Source organism: Chrysochloris asiatica, unplaced genomic scaffold, assembly GCF_000296735.1.
Source record: "Chrysochloris asiatica unplaced genomic scaffold, ChrAsi1.0 scaffold00048, whole genome shotgun sequence".
NCBI classification, from domain to species: domain Eukaryota; kingdom Metazoa; phylum Chordata; class Mammalia; order Afrosoricida; family Chrysochloridae; genus Chrysochloris; species Chrysochloris asiatica.
In genome coordinates, this window is record NW_006408566.1 from 17,529,142 (window position 1) to 17,550,029 (window position 20,888).

Sequence of the window (20,888 nt, forward strand, 5' to 3'; positions counted from 1 at the left end):
ATCCAGCGGACACCAGCAATGATATCACTTGTTCCACAGCTTCTTCTGAATTCTCTGTCAATGTATGATTGTAGCCGTTTCTGTATTACTTTGAGTAAAACTTAACTCACATGGGATATCAGAGAGATTGTCCAATGATTTCCACTTTCCATTGTGTCACCTCTCTTTGGAATGTGCATAAATATGGATCTCTTCCAATCAATTGGCCAGATAGATGTCTTCCAAATTTCTTGGCAGAGATGAGTGAGTGCCTCCTGTGCTGTCTCACTTTCTTGAAAGATTTCAATGTGTATTCCATCAATTCCTGGTGCATTTTTCTTTGCCAATTCCTTCAATGCACCTTGGACTTCCTCCTTCAGTATCATTGGCACTTGATCATGTGGTACATCTTGAAATGGTTGGACATCAACCATTTCCTTTTGGTACAGTGCCTCTGTGTATTCCTTCCATCTTCTTGATGCTTTCTGCATCATTCAATAATTTGCCCAAAGAATCATTTAATAATGAAAGTTGAGGGTTTGATTTTTTCTTCAGTTCCCCCAGCTTGAGACATGCTGAGCATTCTTCCTTCATAGTTTCTGACTCCAGATCTTTGTGCATTTTGTTGTGATATTTGACTTTATATTCTCGAGCTGACCTTTTGAACTTTTCTATTCATCTTTTGTACCTTCTCATTTCTTCCATTTGCTTTAGCATCTCTACACTGGAGAACAAGTTTCAGTGTCTCCTCTGACATCCATTTTATTTGGGAAAAATATATCTTTAGGGAGGACCAATTTTTGTATCCCAAAATTTTTAAAAGTTCATTTCCCATACTTCTTTGGCACTGAGGTTCTAGAATCCATTTAAGTTCTATCAGTGAGATGCAATTACAGGAAATTTGGAAGGCAGATTGGGTGGAGGGGCTAATGTTATTTCATGTATTCATGTCTTCTGCAGTAATATAGTTACTACTCTTTACCCTGGCAGGCATTAGTGTTTGTACTACCTAGTCGCCAGCTTCATGATTAGGGGCAACTGAGACATCACGCAGATGTTTGCCAGTGCCTGATCTTTAGATCACATTGTGAAGATCTGAATATGAAATTAGAAGTATCCCCCAACCTCCATCCCTAAAGCCCTTGCGATAATTTTGTGTGCACTTTATTCTCTACATTAAGATCTTTTCTAATACAGATACCTAAAGTGGTTTCTGTTTCCTAAATTGAACCTAGAATGATATAGGTATCAAAAGCTTTTAATATAAATTTATTGGTACAAAGTTAAAGATTCAATTCATATTCTTCTAGGGTGATGAAAATGGTGACCAATAATATATGTGTTTGACATTAAAATTATTGTTCCTTTTATTGGACAGATGGCAGAATTTTGTTGCATTGTTGAGCAGAGCATCCTCTGATGTGCCATTTGATTTGCCTACAGGTGAGTTCAAATATTTTTTTGCTTTAAGCATCTCTGCAAGACGTAGAAAATAGTTAGCAAAGAAATTCTCTGATAACAGTACAGACTCCTGGGACAACTCCCATTTCCTAGAGCTGTTGTTGGTTGCTTTTTTAGCTTGAGTTGTTTGCTTGTTGAGTTTCATATCATTCCTCCATGATACAAAGTGAAGGAGAATTGGGAGTGAGAATGGCATCAATGGGTTATCTTTGTTGTCATTGTCGTTAGTTGCTGTAGAGTCAAATCCGACTCATGGTTACCTCTTGAATTGCAAAATAGTGCAGCTGCATAAGATTTCTTGTCTATGATCTTAATGTTCAATATTTTCCATAGTACTGTTGGATGGATTTGATCAAAGTATAGGTTAGCAGTCGAGCACAAACCATTTGCCCTCCATAGAGAACTCAATTAAGCTGAAAAATGTAATTGTCCAAATTTTATTGTATCATGAGGCATTCCCTAATAGTAACCCTTTAAGACTAATGTAGTACATTACAGAGAAAGGTGGTATTGTGTATTAGAATCTTCACATCTCCTAAGATCTAGAAACTCCACTACTATGTATTTATCTTAGTGATACCTCACACACAAAAAAACAAATCTCAAAGATTCATATGTAAGTATATTTAGTGCAGCTTCTCTCTCCCCCTGGTCATTTAGTTTTTGTTTTAATGGAAACAAAGAAATGTTTCTTCAGAAATCATATAAGTAAATTATGGTGGTAGGGAATGTGTGCAGTGGAGTCAGGTCCAACACATAGCAACCCTGCATAGGATTTCCAAGGCTATAAATCTTTATGGGAGCAGAAAGCCTCATCTTTCTCCCATGGAACCACTGGTAGTTTCAAACTGTTGAGCTTGAGGTTAACAGCCCAACTTGTAACCACTACGCTACCAGAGTACAGCTGTAAAAATAACATGGATGGACTGCTACAGGAAGATTTCCAAGACATATTATTAAGTGTAAGTATAAAAATGAATTGGGCAAAATATTTAGCAATTAGCATGCTTTAAATATGACAGGTGAAAAAATATGCATTGATATTAATCTGCTGTTGTAATTACTCTATTTACTATATCCATCAACCACTTACTGATTACCCTTTGGATAAAATTACAAGGTAATGAAAGAGAAGGAGGAAGGAATTCTGTATCCATCTGTATCCAGGCAGAAAAATAAAAACCTTGCTAGATATTTCAAATACAGTGGACTTACTGCAAGGGATTGGTTATAAAAAGGGTGGTGGTGGTTATGTGCCGTGGAATCGGTTCCAACTCATAGTGACCCCATACAGAGTTACCGAGGCTATAAATCTTTACAGGAGCAGAAAGCCTCATCTTTCTCCTATGAGACAGCTGGTGTGTTCAAACTGCTGACCTTGGTTCACAGCCCAGTTTGTAAACCACTATGCTACCAGAGCTCCTTATAAAAATGTTAGAAACTTGAAAAACAGAGAGAAAATAATAAGGTACTCCAGATATTACTAATTATAGGAACTAGCTACCATACCTAGGACTGGAGGAACATAGAGAAACGAGTACTAGTCTCAGAATTTAATAGCATGGTCCGCCACTTATCTGTCAGTTTGTTGTACTAGTTTGCATGTGACTGTAATTCTGGAAGCTATGTCACTGGTACTTCTAATATGGAAGCTCTGCTGAATCCTGTCACCCATGGTGGACAGGATTCAGCAGAGCTTCCACATTAAAACCGACTAGGAAGAAGGGGATGAACTATTTCTGAATGTCTAGCCACTGCAAACATTATGAATAGCAACTGATTATTGTCAGATATAGTCCCAGAAGATGAAAACTTTATGAACAGCACTAGAATATTATCAGATGTAGTGCAAGAAGATGAGCCCCTCAGATTGGAAGGCACCAAAAATATGACTGAGGAAGAACTGCCTCTTCAAAGTAGAGCTGACCATGCTGACACTAATGGAGTAAAGTTTTCACTTGATGATGGAGCACAACTCAAAATGAGGAAAAACAGCTGTATCCATTAATCATCAGAACATGGAAAGTACAAAGCATGAATCTAGGAAAATTGGAAGTTATCAAAAATGAAATGTAATTCATAAACATCAATATCCTGGGCATAAATGAGCTGAAATAGACTGTTATTGGCCATTTTGAATCTGACAGTTATATGGTTTACTATATCAGGAACAAAAAACTCAAGAGGAATAGCATTGCACTCATTGTCAAAAAGAACATTTCAAGCTGTATCTTAGAGTACAATGATATCTGTGATAGGAAAGTCTCCATACGCCTACAAAGAAAATCAGTTAATACTACTATTATTCAAATTTACACACTAATCACTAAAGCCATTGATTATGAAATTGAAGAATTCTACCAACTCCTTCAGTTTGAAAGTGATCAAATGTTCAATCAGATATATCCGTAACTGTTGTCACTAGAACGAGAAGGTTGGAAACAAAGAGGAAGGACCAGGAGTTCGAAAATACAGCATTGGTGGTAGCAATTATGCTGGAGATCACATGATAGAATTTTGCAAGACCAATGACTTATTTATTGCAGATATCTTTTGTTAACAACATAAAAGATGAATATACACAAGGACCTAATGAGATGGAATACACAGAAATCTGACTGACTCAATCTGTGGGAGGAGATGGTGGAGAAGCTCAGTATCATCAGCCAGAACAAGGCTGGGGCAGACCGTGGGAAAGACCATCAATTGCTAATATGCAAATTCAGGTTGATTCTGAAGAGAATTAAAACAAGTCCATGAGAGCCAAAAAATGACTTTGAATATACCACACCTGAATTTAGAGAGCATTTCAAGAAGAGATTTGATGCACTAGATACTAACGGCCAAAGACCATAAGAGTTGTGTGATGCTTTCAAGAACATCATAGAGGAAAAAAGTAAAAGATCACTAAGAAGACAAGAAAGAAAGAAAAGACCAAAATGGATGTCAGAAGAGATCTTAAATGTGGTCTCCAATATGGAGAAGCTAAAATAAATGGAAGAAATAAGAAGGTAAAAGAGTTGAACAGAAACTTTCTAAGGGCATAAAAAGTCAAGTATTATAATGAAATATGCAAAGATAAAAAGTTAGAAAATCAAAAGGGAAGAACATGCTCAGCATTTCTCAAGGTGAAGGAACTGAAAAAAAAATCAAGCTTTGACTTGCAATGCTGAAGGATTCCATGGGCAAAATGTTGAATGATGAAGAAAGCATGAAAAGAAGATGGAAGGAATATACACAGACACTGTACCAAAAACAATGGTTAATGTTCAACCATTTCAAGAAGGAACATACGATCAATTGTACTGAAGGAAGAAGTCCAACTAACACTGTTGACACTGGCAAAGAACAAGGCTCTGGGAATTGATGGAATACAATTTGAAATCATTCAGTAAACTTGTACAGCACTGGAGGCACTCATTCATCTATGACAAGAAATTTGGAAGACAGCTAGTTGGCCATCCGTTTGGAGAGATTCATATCTGAGTCCATCTCAGAGAGACATGACCCCACAGAATGCTGAAATCATTGAAGAATATCACTGATATCATATGCTAGTAAAATTTTGATGAAGATAGTTTAAAAAGAACTGGAACAGTATATTGAGAGGGAACAGCAAGAGGTTCAAAATGGATTCAGATGAGGAATATAATTGCTGACATCAAGTAGATCTTGGCTGAAAACAGAGAATACCAGGAAGTTGTTACCTGTGCTTTACTAACTATGCAAAGACTTCTGACAGTGTAGATCATGACAGGCTATGGATAATAATGTGAAAAACGGGTATTCCAGAACAATTATTTGTGCTCATGAGGAACCTATAGATAGATAAAGAGGCAGTTGTTTGAAAGAGAACAAGGGGACACTGTATGGTTCAAAACCAGGAAAGATGTGCACCAGATGGATTCTATAAAGAAAAGCATGGCTCTTCAGGATATGAGGAAGACTCATTAACAACCCGTAATATGCAGATGATACAATCTTGCTTGCTGAAATTAAAGAGAATTTAAAATACTTACTGATGAAGATCTGAGACCACAGCATTCAGTATGGGTTGCACCTCAGTGTAAAGAAAACAAAAATCCTCACCACTGGCTCAATAACAACATGATAAATGGAGAACAGAATTAAGTTGTCAAAACCTCATTTTGCTTTGATCCACAATAAATACTCATGGAAGCAGCAGCCAAGAAATCAAATAATGTATTGCATTAGACCAATCTCCTGCACAAGACTTCTTTAAAGTTTTCAAATGCAAAGATGTCAGTTTGAGAACTGAGATGTGCCTGATAGCTGATTATTTTCAATTGTTTCTATGGATGTGAAAACTGGACAATGAATAAGGAACACCAAGGAAGAATTGATGTGTGTACATTATGGTATTGGAGGAGAATATTGAAAGTGCTGCAGGCTGCCAAAAGAACTAACAGATCCGTATTGGAATAAGTGCAGCCAGAGTGCTCCTTGGAGGCCAGGATGGTCAAACTTCGTCTCTCATACTTCGGACATATTGTCAGGAGGGACCAGTCGCTGGAGAAGTATATCATGTTAGGTAGAGTGGAGGGTCAGAGAAAAAGAGGAAGACCCCCAATGAGATGGACTGGCCAGGTGGCAGCATCGATGGACTTAACCGTGGCAACAATAGTGAGGTTGGCCCAGGATCAGGCAGTGTTTCATTCTGCTGTGCATAAGGCCGCTATGAGTTGGTTCCCACTCGATGGCACCTAACAACAACAACATACTGCCAGAAGAACAAACAAATCTGTTTTGGAAGAAGTACAGCCAGGAAGTTCCTTAGAAGCCAGGATGGCAAGACTTCTCTCATGCACAGGACATGTTATCAGGAAGGACTAGTCCCTAGAGAAGACATCATGCTTTGTAAACTGGAGGTTCCATTAAAAAAAAAAAAGGAAGACTCCCAACAAGATGGATTGGCACAATGACATCAGCAATGGGTTGAAGTGTAGCAGTCATTGTGACAATATCACAGGACCAGGTAGTGTTTCATTCTGTTTGGCATAGGGCACTATGAGAAAGAAAAAACTCAGTGGCACCTAACAACAAGATCACAACTGGTTCTGTGATCTCCAAGAAGATGACAAGCAAATGTAGAAAGGATTTTGGAAGGGATGCTAGATGCTTATTAAACCTTAAAGGGGACACCACATAGGTGAGATTGACCAGCTAGCTGGGTCTTAGATCTATAAGGAGGTGTTTGGTGTTTGGAGCATTAACAATGCAGTATATAGTCAATGCTGGGATGACTGAAAGCAGTCACGTGACTGTTCATCTGATGTCTGAGTTTTCACACATGGCTGCTGCTTAAAGTGTTGAAAAGTATAACAGTAGTACTTCTCTGGTACTGGAACATGTTTACAAAAGCCAGACACAAAAAGGGAGTATGTCTGCCCTCTCCCCACATCCTAATGTCCCTGAAAGTGCCTCCTACTGTCAGAATTTCAAAGGATCCCTGGTAGCCTAGAGGCTGAAGGCTGAGCTGCTAAATGCAGCGACAGCAATTGGGATTTATCAGTCACTCCACTGGAGAAAGATAAGGCTTTCTGCTCCCAAAAAGATTTACAGCCTCAGAAACCCTATTCAGGGTCATTGTGAGTCAGAAACAACTCAGTGGCACACAACCACCACCATCACCATTGTCAGAATTTAGCCTAAAGTCAATTAGCAAAAGAATCTGAAAAACATACTTGTAGAGTCCCAGTCCCGGCTTTGGCTTTTAAAGACAGAGTATAAAAGCATAGGCGGGGGATACAAAATAATAGGTAAATATCAACTCAGGGTTCATGTTCTTGGCATGATGGATATCTTTAAAGCATTCACAGTCTTGTTGCAAAAACAGGACAAATATATCAAAAGATGGTAACAATAAATATTTTAGCCACTTTTTTTAACTCTCTTATGTAAGTGAAGTAATGTGGAATTGTTGTTGTTGTTGTTATGTGCCGTCAAGTCAGGTCCGACCCATAGTGACCCTGTATAGGGTTTCCAAGGAGTAACTGGTGAGCGTGAAACACCAACCTTGCAGTTCAAATGGCTTTGCAGTCTGCGCATTAACACACAGCGCCACAATATAGAATAGAAGAGTCCTAATGTGATGCTGTAAGGAGCTCTGGCAGCATAGTGGTTACAAATCGGTCTGAGAACTGCAAGGTCAGCAGTTTGAAACTACTAGCTGCTCTGCGAGCAAAAGATGAGGCTTTCTGTTCCCATAAAGATTTACAGCCTCGGAAACCCTGTGCGGGGTCGCTATGGGTTGGAACCGACTCGACGGCACTTAACAACAACAATATGATGTTGTGGGTTAATGCACTGGACTGCAAGGTCGGTTTGAGCCACAAAGTCGGCAGTTCAAACTCACCAGCCACTCCTCAGAAACCCTATACAGGGTCACTATGAGTCAGAACCTATGCGAAGGCACTTAACAAGAACAGCAACAAATATGGAATAGCTGGAAATGCCTTTTTTTTTTTAAATGGTTTGAAGCCTTACTTTATCAACTAAATAACCACCTATATTGGAATATTTATTTCACTTCTCTCTGACTCATTTTTTCTTCTGTGAAGTGGGCAAAAATATTAAGTAAAAAAAAATAATAAAGGAAGGGAGGGAGGGAGGAAGCCCAAGAGAGAAATTCCCTGTTGGTCTTATAGGATGATTGTAAGTCTGAAAAAAATGGTTTAAAGCAATATGTTGTTGTTGTTAAGTGTTGTTGAGTTGGTTCCAACCCATAACAACCCTGTATAGAGTTTACAAGAAGCAGCTGGTGAACTTGAACCATTGACCTTGTGGTTCAAACTGACTTTGCAGTCCAGCACATTAACTCACAACGCAATACCAGGACTCCTTAAGCAACATGTTGTTGTTAGGTGCCATCAAGTTGATGCCAACCCTTAGCAACCTTATGCACAGCAGAACGAAACACTGCCCAATCCTGGGCCAACCTCACTACTGTTGCCATGCTTGAGTCCATCGATGCTGCCACTTGGCCAATCCATCTCGTTGGGGGTCTTCCTCTTTTTTTTTTTTTTTTTTTTTTCTGACACTCCATCTTATTGAACATGATATCCTCAATATGTTGTTGTTGTTGTTGTTGTGAAGTGCCATTGAGTCGATTCTGACCCATATCAACCCTGTATAGGGTTTCCAAGGAGCAGCTGGTGAGCTTGAACCACAGACCTTGCAGTTCAAACGACTTTACAGTCTGACACACTAGCCCACAGCACCACACCAGAACTCAATATGTTGGGTCTTAATTTACCCAGATGACCACTCAAGACTCTCGGGATCGATAAGGAAGCCTTTATTAGCTGGCAAGCGACCACAGCCTCCCTAAAAGTAGGAAAAACTGCAGCCCCAACCCAGTTTTTCAAAGAGTATTTATACATAGGCAGTCTGACATTATCTTGTACAAACCAAGGGTATGATGTATGCATGAGCTGTTAGGGTGGGGACTAGGAGTGCATCAGCTGGGACAGTTACTTCTCAAGATTAACTTGGGGCTAGGGGTACATCTGCTGGGATAGTTAGTTTTCAAGATTAACTTTGGCCGGCTGTTCTCAAGGTTAGCCTTGGCCACTGGCCACAGTATCTGTGAGTCAGGCAGGCACACTTCAGATGTGAGGAATTTACATAAACAGTGTTCCAGAAGCCACGTTTAGCCAGAGTTAAGGGGAAAAGGGGGTTTCTGCATCCATGGGAGTTGTTGATGCTAAAAGTTTTCCATTTCAGCCTGATCATTTCTTAAAAATTAGTTACTATAGGGCAATTGGGCCTTACAAATATAGCACTCTACAAAACAAGGGGGTTGTTGTGGTTGCATTGCTTTGGTTGCATTGCTATTGTGATAGCTTGCTAATTACTGAGAAAGTGAATTACTTGATCTTATTTCTGTGCTGGGGGATCTATGATGGTCAAATGCTCTTAAGCACTTAGGTGATATAGGATAAGCTCTGAACTGCTAACCACAAGATCAGTGGTTCACACCCACCAACAGCTCCTTGAAAACACTATACAAGGTTGCTATAAGTCAGAACTGATTCAACAGCACACAACAACAACAGAAAATACTGAGTGATCCATTTTTATTTGTTCTATAGCCCTACTGCAGTCAGTTTGAACCACAGGTTGATAATTCAAGCTCACCAGTCACTCCTCAGAAACCCTGTACAGGGTCACTATGAGTTGGAACTGACTCAATGGTACTTAACAACCACAACATACCCCAACATGTGTGGTGCTGTAAAAGCACTGGTCTGAGAATCACAAGTTTGGCAGTTCAATTTCACCAGTCATTCCTTGAAAACCTTGTACAGGGTCTGTATGAATCAGAAGTAACTCGACAGCACTTAACCACAACAGTAGCCCTAAATGTTAGATGTTATAAAATGAAAGTGAATGCATTATATAGCTATTATATAATATTACTTATTATGTATGTATATTTGTGTTATAAAATTTTCTCATCCCTGGGATCTCTTTTCACTGAAATATTTCATGATAATCTGATTAAAAATATCCATATTTGCATTTATATATACTATCTCGTGTCAAAGACTACATTTTTCTCAGATCAACCATCAATACTCATGGAAGCAACAGTCAAGAAATCAAACGACATATTGCATTAGGCAAATCTGCTGCACAAGACCTTTTTAAAATGTTGAAGAGCAAAGATGTCAATATGAGGACTAAGGAGCATCATGGTATTTTCAATAACCTCATAGCATGCAATAGTTGGACAGTGGATAAGGAAGACCATAGAAGAATTGATGTATTTGAGTTCTGATGTTGGAGGAGAGTATTGAAGTACCATGGACCACCAAAAGAACAAATGGATCTGTGTTGGATGAATACAGTTAGAGTGCTCCTTGGCAGCCAGGATGGCCAGACTTCATCTTTCATACTTCTGAGCGACCAGTCACTGGAGAAGGATACCATGTTAGGTAAGGTGGAGGGGCAGAGAAAAAGAGGAAGACCCCCAGTGAGATGGATTGGCACAGTGGCAGCAGCGATCACCTCAGGCATAGCAACAATTGTGAGGTTGGTCCAGGACTGGGCAGTGTTTTGTTCTGTTGTGCATAGGGTCGCTATGAGCCAGTACCAACTCAACGGCACCTAATAACAAGAACAATGCTATCTGTGTTATGGAATCCTGGGGTGGCACTGAACTTCTAACCACAAAGTTAGTGTTTCAAAAAAATGACCAGCTATACAAGGTCATTATGAGACGGACCTTGGAAATCCTATATAGGATCACTATGAGTCAGAATCGATTCAGTGGCACTTACCTTGTATTATATATGCCATTGAATTTCTAGCCAAAACTAACCTGTGAAATTAGTTTTTTTTAATTTTTAATGTGCATATAATTATTAGCTTTAAAGTATCTTTGCATAAAACTAATGGTAAGAATAGACGGGTTTGCAGCACAACAACTTTCCTGGCAAGAACAGCTAGAAGACTAGATAAAATGCCAAATAACAATAACAAAAAATATTACTGAAGGTTCCGCTAAATAATTTGGAATTCAGACTGAAGTGAAGGAAACCCTCTTCCCTGGAGGAAGATAACTTCATACTTCATACAAAATCTCTAGAATTTTTCATACCTAGCGCCTAATATACATTTCTTTTTAAATGACAAGAATGATTCACAGCAGGTCAGGATTTTGAAATAACTATAATTAACTAATTAACATGTTCAAGAAAGGTGATGACAAGATGGAGAATTACAGTAAAGAATTTGAATCTATAAAAGAAATCTAATGAATTGAAAAATATAATAACTAGCCTTTTTTAAATTCACTAGACATGTTTAACAGAAAATTAGACAAGCTGAAGGGAGGGTTACTAAGCAGGGAGATAGTTTAGTAGAAAATGTCCAGATTGAAGCATAAATAAGAAAAGAGATTGGTCTGTACATATAAGTATGTGAAACATATGGGAAGTGGCCACAATTTCCAATATACATGGAATTGAAATCCCAGAAGGATGGTGGTTAAGTGCTGTGGAATTGGTTTGTACTCATAACAATCCTATATAAGGTTTCCGAGGCTGTAATTCTTTTCTGGAGCAGAAAGCCTCATCCTTCTCCCACAAAATGACTGGTATATTTGAACTGCTGACCTTTCTTGTAACCCACTTGCAGCCCAACTTGTAACCCACCACACTACCAGAGCTCCTTCCCAGAAGGATAGGAATAAGAAAATAGAGTTGAAGAAATTTTTGAAGCAATTATGACTGAGAAATTTGTGAATGTGATGAAAGACATCAAACCACTTATTCCAGAACTACTATGAACTCCCTTAGATTTGTATTTGTATAAGAACAAATACAAATCAAACCATACCGAAACATGAAATGCAAAAAGCAAAGTCAAAGAAAACCCTAAACACAACATTAGGGAAAACACAGCACATTACTGGCAGTGGATCAGTAGTGAAACTAATGGCTGCATTTTCAACCAAAACAGTGAAATTAAATATTTAAAGTACTGAAATGAAATAACAGCTATAGAAATAAAAATGCCATAACCATTCCTCCTTCAGCCCTCTCTACATCCCATCTGGGTTCGATAATTCATTGTAATTGCCACACAGAACTCAGACACCATGCTTACAGTTAGGGAGTTTATTAGGAATGTTGATAAATTACAATATATGATTAGAAAAAGCTAAGAGCACAGTTGTTCAAGTCAGGTACTGATAAATGCTCACAGGACACACCACTCCACTATAAGTTTCAGCCTTAAGGCACTCAGTTCTAGCTCTAGGGGTCAACAAACCAAGCTCCCTCACTTAAGTGCCTGGAGGCACACCACTCTACAAGCAAACCTCCTGCCCAAAGTCATTCAGCTGTACTTGCTCTGTGGGCTGGGAAGCCCAATTCTCTGTATGGTACTCTGGCTCTGGGAAGCCCAATTCTCTGTATGGTATGCTGGCTCTTGACTCTACTGCTACTGTCCTCTGACATTATTCTGTGTCACAGCTTTCTGTCCCTGGATTGAGGGAGTTCAGTGAACAAAGGACCTAGGGGTCTGAGGGAGGCAATACTCATTTAGTTCTTCTTCTTTGAAGGTAGTGAGATCACCCCTCCTGCTTCTGAGACGGTTCATTATAAACACACAGAGTTTCCAGGTATCACAATTACAATTAACAATGTAAACATCCACAGCAGAATCATGGCATACCACCAGTACCTTATTCCACATGCTTCTTACCTAGACAATCAGGAATAGAGTCATTTGATGGGAGTTGCAAAGATAGTGACCAAAGAGATATATTAAATAATTCACCACATTGCAACTGCCAACCTCAAATTCTATACTGGTTTGAATTTTTAACTTGCTGTTACAAGTCCAATGCTTATCCTACAGTACCAAACCAGAATTCCAAAATAAAGCATATACACAAAAATGTATATACAAAATGTATATATATACAAAAATGTATATATATATACATGTGTGTGTCCTGATATGGCACTGTAGGATAAGCATTTTACTGCTAACTACAAGGTCAAGAGCTCAAACCCACCAGCCACTCCTTGTAAACCATATACAGGGTCGCTATAAATCAGAACTGGCTTAACAACCCTTAACAACAACAAACACATACAAACATGTATAGATGATAGATGGATAGATAGATAGATAGATAGATAGATAGATAGATAGATAGATAGATAGATAGATAGATAGATAGATGATAGATAGAATGATATTGATATGCCTACAAGGAAGATCAGTTAATGTAACTATTATTCAAATTTATGTACCAACTACTAAGCCCAGTGATGATGAAATTGATGAATCCCGCCAATGTCTTCAATCCAAAATTGATCAAATATACAGTCAACATTTATTGTAATTGCTGGTGATTAGAATGCAAAAGTTGAAAACAAAGAGGAAGAATCAGTAGTTGGAAAATATGGCCTTATTGATAGAAACAGTGCTGGGGAATGCATGACAGAATTTTAAAAGACCAATGACATCCACACTGGAAATACCTTTTTTCTAAAACAACATAGAAGATGACTATACACATGGACCTCACCAGATGGAATATGCAGAAATCAAATTCATTACATCTGTGGAGTGAGTCAGTGGAAAAGCTCCATATCATCAGCCACAACAAGGCCAGGGGCAAACTGTGGGAAAGGCCATCAATTGTCCATACACAAGTTCAGGCTGAAGTTGAAGAAAATTAAAACAAGTGCATAAGAGTGAAAATATGACCTTGAAAATATCCTACCTGAATTTAGAGATTGTCTTGAGAAGAGATTTGATGCATTAGATACTAACAATCAAACACCAGAAGACAACAATGACATCATACAGGAAGAAAGCAAAAGATAATTAAGACAAGAAACAAAGAAAAGATCAACATGAATATCAGCAGAAACTCTAAAACATGCTCTACAGCATAAATATGCTAAAGCAAATGGAAAGATTGAAGAGGTGCAAGAGCTGAACAGAAAATTTCTAAGGGCAGCTCGAGAAGATGAAGTCAAATGTCATAATTAAATGTGCAATGACCTGGAGTTAGAAAAGCAAAATAGAAAAACACATTCAGCATTTCTCAAGCTGAAAGAATTTCCAAAATTATTCAAACCTTAACTTGCAATATTGAAGGATATTATGGCCAAAATATTGAATGGTGTAGAAAGCATCAGAAGAAGATGAAAGGAATGCATAGAGTCGCTACCAAAAAGAAGTGGTTGATGTTCAACCATTTCAAGAGATAGCATATGATCAAGAGCCAGTGGTACTGAAGGAAGAAGTCTAGGGTGCATTGAAGGCATTGGCAAAGAACATAGTTCTGGGAATTGATGGAATGCAAACTGAAATCTTTCAACAAACTGACACTGCACTGGAGGCAATTACTCATCTATGCCAAAAAATTTCAAGACAGCAACCTGGCCAACAAAATCGATCCATATCTGTGCCCATTCCAAAGAGAGGTGACACAACAGAATGCAAAAATCATCAGAAATATCATTTATAGCTCATGCAAGTAAATTTTGCTAAATGTAATTCAAAAACTGCTGCAACTATACATTGAAAGGGAGCTTCCAGAGGTTCAAGCCTGATTCAAACAAGGGCATGGACTGAGGGATATCGTTGCTGACATCAGATGGATCTTGGCTGAAAGCAGAGACTATCAAAAAGATATTTACTTGTGCTATATTGACTACTCAAAGACTTTCAGTTGTGTGGATCATGACAAGCTACAGACAATATTGTGAAGTCTGAGTATTCTGGAACACTTAATTGTGCTCATGCAGAACCTATACATGAGACAGTTATTCAGACAGAACAAGGGGCCACTGAGTCATTTAAAATTAGGAAAGGTGTGTGCCAGGGTTGTATTCTTTCATCATACTTATTCAATCTTTGTAGGTCACATGGTTCTGGCCTTTCAAACACAGATTTTAGTCCTTTCTTCTGAGCTATCTGTGGTAAATTTAAACTGCAAATCTTTTGCTTAGTAACTGAGTGCTTGTCTGTCTGTGCCATGCAGAGATTAGAAAATGAGTTGAGATATAGAAGATTTGAACAACATAACTACAAGAAAGATACCGCCAGCCAGTGTAGCTCAAGAACATAAATACAGAAATTCTAAACAAAATAATAGCAAAAGAGGAGTTATAATAAATATTGGAAAGAAATAAGTTCCATTTGTCATCAGGGAAATGTAAATTAAAACCACCCTGTATCCAAATATAGTAGGCACTTACCAAATGTTTGCTAAGCTAATGAACAAAAGAATGCTTCACATCTGGAGAATATTATTGGTATTTTTTGCTTGGGGCTATTCCCAACTGAGGAATCCCTGGGTGGCAAAAGTGTTCAACCACTAGCCAGAGTTGCACAGAGGCAGCTCTGAAAACAGACTTGGTGACCACCTTCTGAAATGTCACAGCCTTGAAAACTCTATGGAATTACCATGAGTCAAAACCATCTTGACAGCAAGTAACAAAAAAATCAGTTTCTTTGTAATTGTCCTATCTGTAAAGGTAGAAGTTGAGTAACAAAAAGAGGGAAGTAGTTAAGTTTACATTCCAGAACCCTAGGACCATCAAGAGAGAAGAGCATGCGCAGAATGTGGGATCCCAACAAGAGAAGCAGAGACACCAGAGATGGAGGCAGAGGTGATGGCATGGAGAGATAAAGCAGCTGAATATTCTAGACTCATGGAAAGAGAAAGGCTGTGTGCTGGTGGAAAAGAGGCTGGCTTGCAAAATGTGCCCATTGGTTGTTTAAATGATTATATATCCCTGTGTGTTTTGTGTACTTTAAAAAAGAGAGGGAATAAAGACAAATACTGTTAACGGATGGTGCATGGAGGCAATGGTAATCATTGCAATGAAATAAAACACTATTGGTTGAATGCAAAACCGATGTTCTCCCATGTAAACTGTCATTCAATTCACAATAAAAGCTTTAAAAAAAAAAAAAAATCAATTCCTAAATTAGGGTCTCAAGGCTGCCCGGCATTTGTTGTCTTAAACAATTAAATGAACCTGCTGTTGCCTCAGTTTTCTCATCTGTCAAACAGGGATAATTTCTGCCTCACAGTATGATGCCTTAGATTAAGTGACAACACATGTGGAAAATGTCTAGCATCTAATAGATAGTTAACAGATACTAACGTCCTTCTCACAAAAGCTTCAATCAGTAGGCCCCATGAGGCCAGAAGCTTTGATTTAAATCAGTTTTCTCTACTCTGGCTTCACTTTTAACAACATCTAGGGAATTGTTTAAAAGTACTGACTGGGTTTCTCTCCCTAAAGATTCTGATTTAATGGAACTGGTGTGAGGCCTTAGCAATGATAATTTTTTAAAGCTCCCCAGGTGGGTTTAATGTGCAGTCAGCACTAAAGACCACTGATTTCAAGTCATTAGCTGGAGTGCTGGGGGAGAACTGCCTGTGAAACCACCAGTGCCCATCGGAGCCCAGTAAACCTGCCCCTTCCAACACCTGGAAAACTCTGGAAGCCAGCTTGGCATATTTCCTCCTTGACAAATCTTCAACTGGCAGACTGAGACAGATGGTTATTATTTATCCTTCCTGCTGTGGTGGAAAGAAAAAGATTAGCTCTGCTTCAATTGGGATTTGCAAACAATTTTTACACGTGCAAACAATTACCTTTTTATATGTTTATAGGTATTAGGAAAGAGAAAGGGATGTTTAAAAGAGACCAGGTGAATTTACATGCATTTTTTCCTAATGGAACTTTTCAGACTATAAAGAGGAACCAAACTGGGACAAAGTTGGTTCTAGATCTTACTCTAAAAGGTAGAATGCATGTGAACAATGCCCAATGAAATGCCTGGCATATTATAATTAATGTCAGGCTGTCGCCCTTGGGAAAACTAGGGTTGCTTAGTATAATAGAGTAATAATAACAACAAATAATTATACTTTGTATTAAGCATCTTCTCTCTACTAAGTATTTTACATAGGTAATTTTATTTTATTTCCACAATGTTACTGTAAATTGCTGGTCTTTTACAAATGATAAAATTAAGGTCAGAAAGCTTGCAGCAAATAAAGGGAAGTATCAGTTCTGTCTGACACCAAGGTTGTCTTCATGCTTTTTGCCATGTAGTGCTTCTAGAATCCATTTAGCTCTCAAACTCTGTGACTCTGGGTAATTTGAGTCTTTTTATTACCTTCAATAAACAGGAAGCTTATATATATATATATACTGGACTCAATAAACAGGAATCAGTGCTACTAAGTAATGATTGGTTCCCATGACAACTGAGATATCAGCTGATTCATTCAGCTAAGATCTGCCTCAAAGGGACTTCCACTGTCTGCCACTGTGATCCTCATCTGCATCTATTATTGTTTAATCCATGTAGCATCTGTGTTAAATATGAGCACACACACACACAAAAAAAAATGTCTTCCTCTCCAAGGCCTGAATGGAAAATAGGATAATAGCATTTATGAGTATTTACAGTGTCTTAATTTTTCAAACTCCACATTAAAGCCCATATTAAGGCCTTGAATTTACTGGATCTGGCTTTTCTATCCAATGTCCTCTTAATTCCCACCAAGAGATTGGGTTGTTGTTGTTGTTGTCAGGTGTCATCGAGTCAGAACCGACTCATAGCGACCCCATGCACAGCAGAACGAAACAATGTCTGATCCTGGGCCAACCTCACTACCGCTGCCACACTTGACGCCATCAATGATGCCACCTGGCTGATCCATCTCGTTGGGGGACTTCCTCTTTTTCTCTGACCCTCCACCTTACCCAGCATGACATCCTTCTCCAGCAACTGTTCTCTCCGGACAATGTGTCCAAAGTAGGAGAGACAAAGCTTAACCATCTTGGCCTCCAAGGAGCACTCTGGGTGGGGCCATGCAAATAAGGTATACAGAACTCTAAGGCTAGGATTGGTTCGTTTTGCCCTGTAGCTCAGTTTAAAAGGAGCCATCTCAGAAGCAGGGACAGATGATCCCAGGTCCACCACAAGGAAGAGGATGAGTGGAGCAGGAGATCCGTACCTAGAAAAGTGGCAACCTCCCAGGAGAGACAGAGTCGCTTCAGGCTCTAGACCCATGGACTAAGTAAAGCTGAGTGCCTACAGACAGGTTTGAAGAATGTGCCCTTTGGGAATTCACAAACTGGCTAAAAGAGCTTTGAATCACTTGCCAGAGCTGATCAGAGGCCACAGGGTCACATGACTGTGAAGCCAACGACAAGAGTGAAGACTATCTGCTGTACAGCAGAAAACAGGTGTTCCTGACAGGAGAACTGCTGCTTCCTGAGTTGGTTTTTGATCCTCAATTGTACCTTAATAAATACCATAATCTTGAGTATTGTTATGAGTTCTCTGTGGCCATTGCAGTGGATTATCCAACCCAGATGTGAAGCAGAGAGTGTTGTGGGAGGAATGGTTGGCATTAGAATAGGGGAAAGAAAATTTTAGGGTGGAAGCATGTCTGACCTCCATTGCATAGGAATTGGCATTGGGCTGATTTTGAGTTTAATTCTCTTCCCCCTTGTGAAGTCAGGGGAAGTCAGACATGGCTCCCACATGGTCTTTGCATCACATCAGTCATTTATTCAACTAGTATGTAGTCAGTTATGAAGTCATACTGTGTTCTCTCAAGAAACTGAAGGAGAAAATTTATAAAGATTTGTAAGTTCCATGTTAAAAGTCTATCTAACAACAATTTTTTAATCTAATGTCAGTGTACTTATATAAACATCCTAACATAGAAAACACTATTATTGTTGTTGTTAAGTGCCATCGAGTCAATTCTGACTCATATAGGGTTTCCAAGGAGCAGCTGGTGGTTTTAACCACCAAACTTGTGATTAGAACTCCAGAGATGATCCTACAGTGCCACATTAGGAGTCCAGATAGCACTATTAGTTAATATTTATTGGTGGTGGTTATGTGCATGGAGTCGGTTCCTACTCATAGCGACCCTGTATAGGGTTTCTGTAAATCTTTACCACAGCAGAAAGCCTCATCTTTCTCCTGCAGAACAGGTGGTAGTTTCAAACTGCTGACTTTGAGGTTAGCAGCCCGACTTGTAACAGCCAATAGATGTAATTTTCTATATTTTACAGATAAGGAAACTGAGGCAAGGAGAGGGCAATTAATGTTTCAAAGTCATGTAACTTAGAAGATCCAAGATGAGACCTCAAGCCTAAAACATCTGGCTTCAGCTATATTGTTAACCACTGTGTTACCCTGACTCCCTATATCTTTTGTTTAAAATTAGTGATTGAATTGTTTTCATTGAAAATAGTGATCATATTTTTAATTGTATATTTGAAGTATTCACTGAATATTTAATCTGAAATTCCCACAAATCTGTGCTATGTGCTAGATGAGTTTGTAAAATAAAAAAAACAAGAAGCCAGGTCTGATGAACGGTGTGGAGTAATGAAAGCATGAGACGAGCAATAAGTCTTAGAGAATTACAGCAGAAAATCGCCAAGCTTTTTCTTGCATCCTAGGAAAAACTGTTTTATTCACAGAAACAATTTCTAGGTGGTGAAACCTACTAATAAACTTCACTGCTTATCAAAAGGTTGGAAGTTCAAGTCCACCCAGTAATGCCTCAGAAGACAGGCCTGACAATCTACTTCATGCCATTGAAAACCCTGTTGAACACAATTTTTCTCTGAACCTAATGGGATTGCCATGAGTCAAAATTGATTCCAAGGCAACTGATAGCAGTGGTAGATTCACAGAGGCAGTAGCCTACAGCAAGTACACCAGAGAGCTGTTCATGCCTCTCTTCCCCCTTCATTGAAAGGAGCAAGGAAACGGGAAGAGAAGGACTGTGCCCAGCTTCACAGGAGCACACCAACGTGGGGAGAGGAACAGAAGTGCTTGCTTCTCTATTTTCTCAGGCTGATTTCTCTAGAAAAGCAAAACCATCAAAACTTATATATGTATATATGTGCATAAATATATATATAGTTGTTGTTAAGTGCCCTTGAGTCAGTTCCAATCCATAGCGACCCTGTATAGGGTTTCCAAGGAGTGACTGGTGAGCTTGAACCACCAACATTGCAGTTCAAACTGACTTTACAGTCCAGTGCATTAACCCCCATCACCACACCAGGACTTATATATATGTTGTTGTTGTTGTTATTAAGTGCCATCGAGTCAGTTCTAAACCATAACAACCCTGTATAGGGTTTTCTAGGAGCAGCTGGTGAGCTTGAACCAGTGACCTTGCAGTTCAAACCGACTTTGCAGATCAGTACATTAACCCACAGTGCCACAAATGGGTCACATTTGTAAAGTTGGGAGTGTCCCAAGTCTGGATCAGATGAATCAAAATCAGCAGGCAGGTAGGTAATAAAGCAGGCCACTGGCTCAAGTCTAAAGAACGGGAGGTTGGAAGAAGAACCAGACACGAGATCCAGATCAGCAGAAAGCAAGCAAGATTTGTCTGAGTGTCCATTATATTGGAAGCAGCTCACACCCCCGAATTAACATCCTTTCAATTGATTGGCTGCTCAAAACCAATCATCCTAGACTTAACTATACTGTATTAGATCTCACCATGAGGTCACCACATCTCAACTACCAAATCATTGGGAATCCTGGCCCAATCAAGTTGACATAAAACCTTAACTATCACAATAGGAGGCAGAACCATAGGAAGTCTTCTTGATTCAGGGCCTGACTCCTGGCTGCTGCCTCTACTTCTCTGAAACTTTCTGCTCCACACACACCTATCACCATCTCCTTTGCCTGGAGAAACTCCTATTCATTCTTTAGGTCACCAATTTAAGTGTCATTGCCTTCATTCAATAAGCCACCCCTGATCCTCTCCCACTCCTATACAATGTTGTTGTTGTTGTTAGGTGCCATTGAGTCGGTACTGATCCATAGAGACCCTATGCACAACAGAACTAAACACTACCCAATCCTGGGCCAAC

The 20,888-nt window shown here is 39.1% G+C and overlaps 1 protein-coding gene across 1 annotated transcript in view; it reads left to right on the forward strand.

The window, feature by feature from the left end:
• Nucleotides 1-20,888, forward strand: part of LOC102840577 (chromosome unknown open reading frame, human C1orf87) — a 157,106-nt gene that overhangs the window by 108,229 nt on the left and 27,989 nt on the right. The window contains exon 8 of the mRNA XM_006862505.1: nucleotides 1,358-1,422. Within this exon, the coding sequence (XP_006862567.1) occupies nucleotides 1,358-1,422 (65 nt within the window). The remainder of the gene's footprint in view (nucleotides 1-1,357; nucleotides 1,423-20,888) is intronic.